Genomic DNA, 12580 nt, shown 5'->3' on the forward strand with positions numbered 1-12580 from the left:
TATTAGAACTTTTTTCTTTTCAGTAAAAGAAGTTTCACTTTTTTAAAAAAATGTCTAAAGATAAAGGATGCCTTCAAGTGAAACCTAACTTTTCCCTTGCAATACTCAAGTGATTAGCTTAATGCTTGATTTCTAATAAGTATACTTTGTTTCCCAAAGCCTACCTACCATTTCAGGCAGTAATCGCAAGAAATAACAGTTCTGTGAGGTTCCCTACCCCCAACTCATCTACCTCCAATTCTTTTATTTGTTTTAGGCTTGCCCAGCTTGGTGGGCTGAGTCATAGTCCTGAAGTCTGAAATTCATTTCACTGAGTGTGCTTTGACAAGCTGATCTGTTTATTGCCAGTGCTTTGCACCATGTCCACAAATTTTCACTCATTATACTTCTGTTTTTCAGAGCTTATTAGTAATCTGCTCGATACTTTTTGTATTCTGAATTTTGAAAATAGATCTGTGTATTAACTCTCATTTAATGACTGATGGTTAATGACAAATTGGCAGACTTGCAGTTGGTCATAATTGTATCATGCTATGGAAATTCATTGTTCTGTAGGCATCTAATATGTTCGTTCATTAGGGATCTTGCATTTTGGCTTCAGCTGAGCTTTAATATAATTTAGAGAAGAGATTTTATAATAGTGGAGAAATCAGTGCCCAGTATGCCAAAAGTTACTGGTTAAGCCTTCCCAAGGGGAGGATGTGGGGGAAATTTAAAGGGGGTGGGATGGTTGGAGGGATGTTGATTTGTGTGCATTACAGAGTCAGTATAAAATAATGTTTTCTTGGCACCAACTGGTCATAAATTTCAGTAAATGTTTGTTATTGCTGCAGATAGGAATAATATAATGAAATTTTTTGTAATTGGGGAAGCATTGGCAGTTGGGTATCTTAATAGCTTGAAAGTAACTAATGAGGATATGCAGTTGGAACGATTGATTGAATAGCTGCAGTCCTGTGTGTTTCTTCTCGCGGCGTTCTCTGCAAGCTGTAGAAAGGGAGGGGGAAGAGCAAGAAACAGAGAGAGAGGGAGCACGAGAAAAACCGGCTTTCTCTTAAGTGGAAGTAGCACGGATCCCAAGGGCCAGGAGGCCAGAAATGGAAGTTTAAGCTGCATCTGTCTTTTAAAGGGAGAACAGCAGGAGTCAAAATGTCAGCCTCCGGAATGAGAGTTTACTCCCTTTTTTTAAGATCCAGAAGATAACACAGGACAATGTTTTTAGGATGTGATTTTTTTTTTCTTATCCATGTTGAGAAAGTCTAATGTTATCTGAGAAGCTGGATTCCTTTAAGTCTGTCAGTTGAACTGGAGATGGGAAGCAGTTGTGATAAAGGTATAAATAAGTATCTCTCTCGGGTGTATGTATATGTGCATAGATATATCACTACAAAAAAAACCCCTAAAAATAGTACATTATTGTACATCTTAGTACATAATAGTTCAGATAAATTTGATACCATATCTTTTGCAAAGATTGGAGCTTATTAAGTCAATTTATATAGATTTAGGATATCACAGTCAGAGATCTTAGTAAGGTCATATCGAAAGAGCCAGGAGAAACTGATCTATTTATATATCTGCATAGGCGCATATATATATATATATATATATGACTTTAAGTCTTCTTTTCTTTTGATTCGCACTCTAGTGAATATTTTTATTTTCATAGTTCTGAAATTTGACCTTTGGGCAAAATATCACCAAATCATATTCACAACTGGACTTTTTTTCCCCCATGCTATCAGCAGTTCCATTTGAGTCACTTAACTCCTACATTGCTAAATGAATGGAGCATAGTGATACATTGAGAGATATAGATGATGTGTTTAGTATACAGAGTATAACCCACTGGAGATTTTTATGTACATTCAGTTATAGATTTATAAATTAGAATGCTAAAATGTATCCTTAATTTGGGTCTCATTTTAATCATATCAAGCATCTTGATAGTACAAATACTGAGCACTGTATGAACTATATGGATGTAGAATGCAGCTTTTTAAGTATTTGAATAGAGCTTTTGTGAGAAACCATTATTTTACACTTTAATCAAAGGAGGGAAAAGTCTTGATAGCATCTTCTCATTTTTCCTCTTTTCACTGTCATTTTTAGAGGTGCCAGCAGAAAGGTCCCCACGAAGACGGAGCATCTCAGGGACCAGCACATCAGAGAAACCCAATTCCATGGATGCTGCAAATACTTCACCATTCAAAGTACCAGTAAGTAATTACTACCTTTTGAAAGATATTCCTTCCCCTTATAACCACTTTTAGAGGTAGAGACAGTATCTAAAGGAGCACAGCTTATATTTTATAATTATTGAGATAGAATCGCCTTTTAAATTCTAGTATTAAAATTACCAACTTCAGAGGTTAATTTTATCATGTCTAGCTCATCTCCACATGCAGTTTTTATTATTGAAAGGACATTGACCTGTGGTATGTCTGAATCATTATAATAATTTGCAATGTTAAACTACAATTTCTTTGTGTTTTTTTTCTTTGTACTTTGATGTTTGATTATTTTAATTAGCCACATTGCCTACCACAAATTTGTGAGGGAGATTGGTGGTGCTGTTTCACAAAAATAGAACAGACACACAGAGCAATGAGGATGTCAAAGCCACATGGCAAATTGGGACAGAATTAGGATTTGAAAACAGAATTCTCTGAGTCTTTGTCATTTGTTTTGCTTAAATCATTTTTAATGTTGTAAATAACTTTTTGTCCATTATAAAGTTCTGGCAGAAGGCCTGAGGAGAAAATAACCAACTGAATTGATCAGAAGCAGCATGATATAATGGATCTGGAAACTTGGGTAGTTTGGAGTATGACATTTACTAGATGAATGATTCTTAAACAAGTCACTGAAATTCTCGGAATTGTAGTTTCCTTACCTACAAAATTAGAATAAAAATTCTTATATCAATCTACATCACAGGGTCATTATAAGGAAAAGTCTTGTAAAATTCTAAATAGAAATGGATTGTTATTAAGACTTAGAGTCAATATTTAATATGTTTTTCACAGTACAATTGTGTACGTGTGCTACAAAAAGAGAAACTGGGATAAGGAGAATTTAAAAGATAGAAATAATTAATTTTTCAGTATTGGCCTGAATTTTAAAATCAGTTGCCTTCTTATTTGTGGGCCAGAAAGATCACAGACAGTTGGTCATTCAACAAGCATTTGTTAATCACTTAGGATTTGACATTGTGCTAAGTGCTCAGAATATAAAAACAAATAAAAATGAAGATAATCCTTACCCTCCAGGAGCTTACATTTTAATGAGAGAAGACCACTTAGAAAAGGGACTTGAAAAGGGTGTAAAGAGAGGTGAATTATCTGAATGGGCACTGCAATAAAGTCCAGAGTTTCAGTAGCAGAGCTAGTAGAGTAATGAAAGATGACTGAACTATCATCCTTCCATCTACACAGACAAATAGCAATGCTATGAAGTAGAAATTCTAATCATTTGAAAGTAAAATCAGTTGTTTATTTGCATCCATAGTATTTGCTGCTGTTATTGCTAATAAAGCAACATGTTAGAAATTGTGATCATTTTCAGTGTTGCCTAGTATTTTGTTATTGAGTTGAAATTTAACATGGTAGAATAGAACCTGGTCGGGAGACCTAGATTTGAATCCAGACTGGAACATTTATTAGTTCTTTAAAACTAAGTTTTCCTCATTTGAACAATGGGAGTAAACAATATGTACACTGCTTGTCTCTGTGGGATATGGATAAAGAGCTTATGTAACCATTATACCTCTATATAAATGTGAGACATTACTATTAGCACTATAATAACCTAACCCTCGTTCATGAATTTTCTCTTTTTTCTTTCTTTTTTTTTAAACTCACCTTCCATCTTAGAACCAATACTGTGTATTGGTTCTAAGATGGAAGAGCAGTGAAGGCTAGGAAATGGGGGGTTAGTGACTTGTCCAGGGTCACACAGGTAGGAAGTATCTGAGGCCAGATTTAAAATGAGAACCTCTGTCTCTAGCCTGACTCTCAATCCACTAAGCTACTTACCTGCCTCCTTGATGAATTTTCATAGAAAGACTGGTATTATTTTAGTTGCAAGTCATCACTCTGTTTCCCAGAGTGCAACATTTCTTCTTGCCTGTCAGAGATATGTTATAATATATGGTTGGAACTTCTATCAATATCTTTAATATTTTCACAACTTAGAAAAAAAATTTTTACGAGCAGAAGCAAGCATAGGTAGTATTTGTTCCTCAAATTAATGCTAAAATTTAAAGTTCTGGAAGAATTTTTTGTACCTTTTAAACAATATTATCAGTATTTTCAAAAGATCATCTTACTTTCTCTGTTACAGCGATACACTTTTGTCATTTACTTTAGCATTCTTTATCTCCTCCCCTTTCTAATTTTTTAGTCATTGAGAAGTCTTCTTCTCTCTCCCTTATACCTTTACTTATATTATCCTGCTTAAACAGAAACCAAGGTAGTAAAACAAGCTGGGGTGTGTGTGTGTGTGTGTGTGTGTGTGTGTGTGTGTGTGTGTGTGTGTGTGTGTGTTCACACTCATTTGAAGGATTGTTAGAGTTGAATGTTTTTGCTGTTCAAATACAGCTAGTTTATATTGGATTTGAGAAGTCTCACCAAAAGAATGCTAGGATAAAATATTGGCTTTTTAACTTTAAAAATAGAAAATCACATTGTGAAGAAGGATATCTCCCCCTTAAAATATGACAACTTCATAATCATTAGATATAGAGTCTAAAGCCTATATTTTTGGATTCTTTTAATCAGAACTAGTTTAAGCTATTTATATTTCAACAACAAAGTTTGCAGAAAATTATTTAAAGTTTTATTTTAGAAATGAAATAAAATGAATGAAAGCAATAAACCAATGATATATTCATGCAGAGGTGTAGTAATAACTCATTTATCTTATTGAGGGAAGCCTGACAACTTTAGTCATTCAGAATTAAACCACAAACCTAGAAATATACAAAAAAGATCTGGGAGCTACAATTAACCATCACAAAATACACACATTTGGCACTATAAAAAGGAACCAAATAACTCCTAACCATTCACCTAGACAATTACATAAAACAAAATGGCAGACACTAAGAGTAGCAAAAACTTATAGGTGACAGCATAAGAATAAAAACATAAGAAAAATAAAAAGCATCACTGTGTTATAACAGCAAAATAATTTCTATATCTTGGCCTTTTTTTCCTCATTTGTAAGATAAGAAATTTAGACTGGTTGGTCTATAGCACATATTCTAGTTCGAAGTCTATGAATATTGGTCAACGTAAGAAGTCACAATCATTAAGAAAAAAATTTATGTTCAGAATGTTCTTTTAATAAAATAGGGGTGTGTGATACATCTTAGAAAGATTCCACAAAAAAAAATTGAAAAGAAAAGAACATTTAAAAGTTTAACTTTAATTATCTGGAAAATTCATTTACATATGGAAAATGTTTTCAAAATATTCCCACTGGAGTTCGTAGGTGTCAGAAAATTTCACCTCCTATCTCATCTTTGCCACTAATTTTTTTGTGTCCTATGGCAAGTCATTTTGGTCTTTCTGGCCCTCATTTGTCTGAAAAACAAGAGTACTGATGTGACCAAAATATATGTCTGATGACCAGAAGCTTGACCATGCTTCAGGTTAGAAATATATTGTCTTAGACTCATTGAGGCATGAAATTTAATTGAGTATATAATGATTGATGAAATTCTATAATGGGGAGTTTAATTATATAAAAACTAAACTAAAACTGTAAAATAGCAGACATTTAATCTTTAAGGATCTAATCTCACAAAGAAATTAATTTTCTTTTTAGCAGGTTTTTTTTTCTGCTTATCTTTGTGTGGAAGTAGGGATAAAAATTAGGAGTAGATATTAATAGGCCTGTAGCTTTGGTATTCTGTAGGTTGACCACTTATCAGATGTACTAGAAGGGAGAGGGAATGATAAACTAATAACATGGGTTCTTCTTCCCCACTTACTTAGCTTTCATACACCCTGAGGATAAAATAAATAGGCTGAAAAAAGTCCCATTTGGAACCCATTGGTGACATACTTACATTGTGACAGAGTGCAGGCAGTTCAACTCCATGTAGAATTTGTATCCATATATAGTGCAGATGATCATTGACTTCTTTGAGCCACACATTTGACAAAATTCTTTTTCACATAATAGATAAACCAAATACTATAAGAGTTATTATATGTCATATCATTGAATATTTCTACCTTACTGACATAACCCTTTCATCCTGATATCATCACTCCAGATTACAACCCAAATACCAAAAGCCAAGATGGAGTTTATATTTGATCCTAGAGGCAATAGGGTGTCCTTGGGGTTGATTGAATGGAGGGAAGGGGATTCATATGGTCAGATTTGTGCATTAGGAAGGTCAGTTTGACAAGTTAATAGAGAAGGGTCTGCAATAAGAAGAGACTTGAAACAAGAAGACACCAACCAACTAGCTGTTTTAGTATCCAGATATGAGGTGATGAAGCCTGTACCAGGGTACTGGCAATGTCAGAGGAGCAAAGGAGTCACATATGAGTTAGGTCAAAGAAACATTTGGGTTTGACAATTGATTGCATATAGAGTGTGAGAGAATGAGGAATTAAGCATGACACCTAGGTTATAACCTGGGGGACTAAGAGGATGGTGATACTCTTGACAGTAATAAACATTTAGAAAGATGGGAGAGTTTAGAGAAAAGGTTAACCAGTTCACTTTTGAATAAGTCTGTGAGATATCAAGTTCAAGACGTTCAATAGGTGTCTGGAGATGAAAGATTGGAGAGCATGAGAACTAAGGCTGGATAATAGATCTGAGAATCATATGTTCAAAGATGATCATGAGATCATGGGAGATGATGAGATCATGAAGATAAATAACTTTGAGGGAGAAGAGTGTTCAGGACAAAGCCTTGGGGATGTAAGCAATAAAATTAGGACTCTGGTCCTTATTTTTCATAAAGTTTATTAGTATTTACTTGGATAGGAAAAGGCGGAGAGAGAGAGAAAAAAAGCCTGTTCTAGCTAGCCATGTGGGAGGTCTCAAAATGGCTCCCTCAGCCACCTTCTTCTTGGCACCAGAGACAAATAGAGAGAGAACACTATGCCTTCTTTTTACCTCTGGATCAAGTCCCAAATCATGCCTGGGTCAGGCACATAGGCCACAGTTAGTGACTCATGCTAGGTGATGTAAGTGACATAGCTCTAGGAGCACAGGGACACAGATGTGATCCTGGGAGAGGGTTCCTTTCACACAGGAGACAATCGCAGTTTATAGGCACAATGTGGATGGAGATCCAGCAAAGGATAGAGAAAGAGTGGTTCCACAGTTAGGAGAACCAGGTGAGAGCAGTGCTAAGAAAACCTAGAGAAAAGAGACTGTCAAGGAAAAGAGGGTAATTATAGTGTCAAAGGCTGCAGAAAGTACAAAAAAAGTTAAGAATTGAGGAAAAACCATAATAAGATTTGATAATTAAGGGGTCCTTAATTGGAGGCACCTAGGACAAATTAGATCTACTAAGGAAAGCAGCCATGATTGCCTGAACTTGCTGGCAAGGCCTGAATCTCTCACAGAGAAGCACTGCTGCTCTCGGCCAAAGGTCATATACAAAGCTGAGTTGTTACAAGTGTCTTATCTGAAGAAATTTTCAAGGCTCACTGTGAAGTGTTTACGTAAGCCACGAAGAGAGGTTTATGTTCTATTCCTGAGAAAGCATCAGACCTCTTGTACCAGAACTTCATGCCATTTCACAGGGAGATAACTCACCAATGCACATTCAACTTGATGTATGGATCTGTTGCCTAACAGAACTCTCTCATCACAAAAGTTTGTGTCTTTGTCACAATAAATGGAGATCATGGAGCCCATGCATCTTCCTGTCTTATCATTGCTTTGTAATCTCTATAATCTATCTATCTCTGTCTATTTATCCCTCTCTCCCTACTTTTTCCTCTCAACATTGGAACCCTGGCACTCTACACATAGTACCCACATCAATTAATAACTTTGGAGAGAGCATTTTCAAGTTGAAGGATGAAGTTGTAAGCCAGACTGCAGAAAGTTAAGAAGAGAATGGAAGAAGGGAAAGTGGAGGTTTCCATTACAGACAGCCTTTACAAAGATTTGAACACAAGAGGGAAATGAGATATCAGAAAATAACTGGTGGGATGGATCAATCAAGTGAGTTTTTTTGAGCATCTGGAAGACCTGAAAATTTTTGAAGGCAAGTAGGATAGTGGCCACTAGACAAGGAGAGACAAAAGATCAGTGAGACGATAGGAATGATAAAGAGGACAGTCTTCTTCAGGAAAAAAAAACAAAACAAAGCATAGAACAGAATCATTTGTGCATGTAGAGTGATTAGCCATGGTAAGAAAAAGGACTACCTCTTTGTGTGAAACAGGAGTAGTAAAAAGGACATAGTGAGAGAAGCTATCAGGGATGTTAGACTGGGAAAATAGGAAACTCTGCTGATGGCCTCAGTTTTTTCTATGAAATATAAGGTAAGATCCTCACTTAAGGTGAGTATCTAAACCCAATAAAAAAAATATGAGCTAAATGAGATAATAATAAGTTTATATTCCTATATCATTTTAAGGGGCTTTGATTTTAAAATAGATATTGATAAGCTGTACTGATTCCAAGATAGATGTATATTGATAAACAGGGTAGTGAAAGGTCTCAAAGATCATGCCAACTGAGGAACTGGGATTATTTACCCAAGAGGAAAAGAAGTCTTGGGTCAGCCATTTAAGATACAGAATAGGTACTGGATCTATGACTTCATTGGTGTAGGGAACTAATCCCAAGAAGAAACTTCCTTTACCAATGCATATTGCTAACTTTTAGTTTTAGATACTTGAAGCACTGAAAGTTTAAGCGATTTGCCCAGAATCACACAATGTCTTGAGATCCTGAGACTTAGGTCTTTATAACTTCAAGGATGAATCTCTATGTACTATGCCTTTACCAGCCATTTAATAGGTTACAAATTTGTTTAATCCAGATTTTCCTTTTTTTGTACACAAAAAGCATGGGATTTTGTCATATGCTTTACCAAAAGTTTAGGAAACTGTATGTACAGAATTTCTCTCAACTACCAGCTTAGTAAAACTGTTCAGAAAAGGAAATTGGGTTTGGCTAGCTTGGTCTGGTCTTGACAAAACCATGTAAATTCTTTATAATTATCCTCATGTTAGGGTCCGAATGGATGTCCACCCATGGAGCACATGGAGACAATGCAATTCAGGCAAGGGGAAGTCTTTATTACTAGCGCGCTAGGGAAACTCAGCAAAGAGAGTTCTGAGGAAGCATGGTCCAAGTGGGGTTTATATAGGTTGAAGTCAGTTTGGGGTACTTAACAGGAGACATTCTATGGTTAATGATCTTAGAGAGATATCAACATACCCAGGGGCCCTGATGAAAGGAGGGAGTATGTCAACATATTCAAGGACCCTGTAGTTCCGGGGACTGTGTACTGAACATTCTTTTGCCCCAGACAGATCGAATGAGGATCAGTTGATCATTTACTACATAACATTCCCCACTTTCTGGTTGTTCATAATGAGGAATCCTCCTCATGGCTATATCGTTATTACATGGCTTGGGGATGATATCCAAGGGCTGGTATTGTTGTCTGAGTACCATGAGCTGGACAACATTAATGCGATCCTTCATAAACTGAACCAAGCAGTTAAGGATACAGGGCCCAAAGGTTAAGAGGAGGAGAAGGATTAGGAGGGGGCCTACAAGTGTCGAGATCAAAGTAGTGAGCCAGGGGGATATCTGAAAAACTTGCTGGTACCATGTCTGAGATTCGGACAGAGCCAGGTCGCGGGAACATAGGCTCTTCTGAAGTTCTGCCAGGGACTCTCATACTATTCCAGTATGGTCTGTGTAGAAGCAACACTCCTCCCAAAGGGCAGCACAGAGACCAATCTGCTGGAAGAATAGAAGATCTATCCCTCTCCAATTAAGACCTTTGAGTCTAAGGAACCTTTAACTACACAGAGGGTCAAATCTGAGGACACACACAACCATTTGGCATCTTCGGATGGGAGAAGGTATTTACTGTTACTAGGAGTCACGAGAATGTAAGGGAGGAGAAAGAGTTTCCCTGACAATAGTCTGCCTGAGTTTCTGGGGGTACAAAGTCCATGTCATCTCCTCTCCAAATATATAGGGGAAAGGGGGTGATAGTCTCAGTATTTTGTAGCTTCCTTAGAGCTGAGAATGGTTGTAGAGTTGTCCCTGCCTACTGTTAAGAGAGAGAGGTATTGACTATAGGCAATATCCAGGGTTTCAGGCTGGAATGGTTTCCAAGGTTACAAATGCAAGGTTCACATCTCCCACAGGGGAGTACCCAAAACTTGAACAGGGAGGGAAAGGCTGCAGACACAGGGTCTTTAGGGGCGTGTCCTCGGTGAATGCCTGGGTCCTAGATAGGTGGGGACCTGCTTGGAGATCTGAAGGATGTCCAGTGACTGCTTCCCCTGACTGGCAGACAGGTCACAAAGGGAAGAGTCAGCCCCTAAGATAGAAGTGTAGAAACCAGCACCGGGGAAAAAACTAGAACACCAAATAGAAACAGAGAAAATTAGTACAACAGTAATTGGCATTAAACATTTGCATTTGGGTATCTTAGCCAACAGACTCCATCTTCAGAAAGCATCTTCTGACAAGAATAAATCCTTTTAGGAAATCGGATTCCTTAGTTGTTTGCAGAGCTGGTATGTGATGTTTCTGTTAAAGAATATCCTTTTGCAAAGTACACATTAACTATAAACATCTATAAACACTTGAGTAACAATATTTTACAGATGTATTCCTTTACCCTAGATTCTGGGGAAAGTTCAGGAGAGCTTTGAGCTATTCCAAGCTCAAGATCCAGATTTCAACTGTGGTAAATTAAGGCTGCAAATACAAGCCATCTATGAATAAATGTCACCTACTTCTCAAAGTATGTTCCTAACAATTTGAGAATGTTCAATTATTAACCCAATAGGTTATTTGGGGAAATGGAAACTTTAATTTTCCAATTTGTATTATTTGCTGATTATGGGAATGTCACGAAGGAAGAAGGCCCAAAAGGGAAAATATCTCCTCAAGTCACAAAGGACACAGTGAGTGGCTTCGTGTACCAAGCAAGGCTGTCACTGCCATTATTATTTCACTCATGGATTAGCAGCCTAGATGGTCAGGAAAGTCCAATCCAAGGTGAGCCTTGGGTTGCCTTCTCTAACCATCTTAGGACTTTCTCTCACCTTAGAGCACTTTGTCACCATTGGATCCCAGAAGCCTTCTTTTCCTTAAAGGACAAGTCTCACCCATTACAGCTCAGAGAAATTCTGCTTATCAGCAGACCAGAAACAAATTTCCATACCCTCAAACAAGCTTTTCTGACCATTTTCCCTCTCTAAGGATTCCTTAAAGCCTATGAGTCTACATTATAGCAATTATTCATACATATTTTGGCAATAATTAATTTATCACAATTTAGTCATAAAACCTGAACAGGAATGTTGAATTCATTAACTCTACAGTAAATACAAATAAGGGATAGATCATATCCTGACCTTAGGCCATCTGAAGGAACTAAGACAAGATCAGTTAGGAATCTCTCTAAGGAATTTTCAGATAAATTCCAGAATTATTTGTGATTTTCCAAAACTACATACATCAATTCTAGAAATTATCCCTAAGTTAAAGATCCAATTATGAGAACAAAACATCTATCTGTCCTTTACCAATTTCTCTCTCTCTCTCTCTCTCTCTCCCTCTCCCTCCCCCTCCCCCTCCCTCCCTTCAAAACCCTCTGCTTAAAAAGCAGAACAAAACTATCATTCTTCCTTCACAAATCTGCATACTCAAGCTTTATGGACTTTAGATCAAAGTCCCTCTTTCTTCTAAATTCAAACCCAACATACCTTCTCTGACTTGCTTTTACCATCATAAGTCAACCAAACATTCCATTGGTATCACTTCAATTGCTAATCAGTAACCAAAAGAATTCTGATTTAAAGGATCATTGAAATACTGTATCTTTAGCATAGTGCTCATCAGTTATAAATTTCAGTTCATAGAACAAATTGGTAAACTGAGGTAACTACTGAGTATTGAACAAAATCTGTGAACAGGTTTACAATGGGCTTATGTTCACATCCAAACAATACTTAAACACATGTTTTAGCAGCACCTCACATAAAATTCTGAGCAAGCATATTTCACATATATGCCATTTTTAACGTCCTACTCACTCTTTGGCTACTATTTTGCCACAAATATCTTTATACAGATCAAAAATGTAATCCAAATATCAACCAACATATCCCCAAAGTTCATGTGAGGTAACTTATCAATTACATATCACTCAACTCATTTTATCATTCTGGGCACGGAATGTTTGCATTAAGATTCCACAGCTCAAAACCTGAGCATCTTAAAACCTCTGAAATATACAATTAAAATATACTCATCTTTAAGTTCTATCACACAGTGGTTGTCAACTACGTGATGTCCCTATTTCAGTCCCTAAATATCAGTGTGGAACAAT

General features: G+C 36.7%; 1 protein-coding gene across 6 annotated transcripts in view; it reads left to right on the forward strand.

Annotated features, from left to right (window-relative positions):
- Positions 1 to 12580, forward strand: part of RASAL2 (RAS protein activator like 2) — a 374103-nt gene that overhangs the window by 263817 nt on the left and 97706 nt on the right. For all 6 annotated transcript variants that reach the window (XM_001373823.4, XM_003340123.4, XM_056814132.1 and 3 more), the window contains one exon: positions 2113 to 2219. In XM_001373823.4, the coding sequence (XP_001373860.2) occupies positions 2113 to 2219 (107 nt within the window). The remainder of the gene's footprint in view (positions 1 to 2112; positions 2220 to 12580) is intronic.

The sequence above is a fragment of the Monodelphis domestica genome, chromosome 2, assembly GCF_027887165.1.
Source record: "Monodelphis domestica isolate mMonDom1 chromosome 2, mMonDom1.pri, whole genome shotgun sequence".
NCBI classification, from domain to species: Eukaryota; Metazoa; Chordata; class Mammalia; order Didelphimorphia; family Didelphidae; genus Monodelphis; species Monodelphis domestica.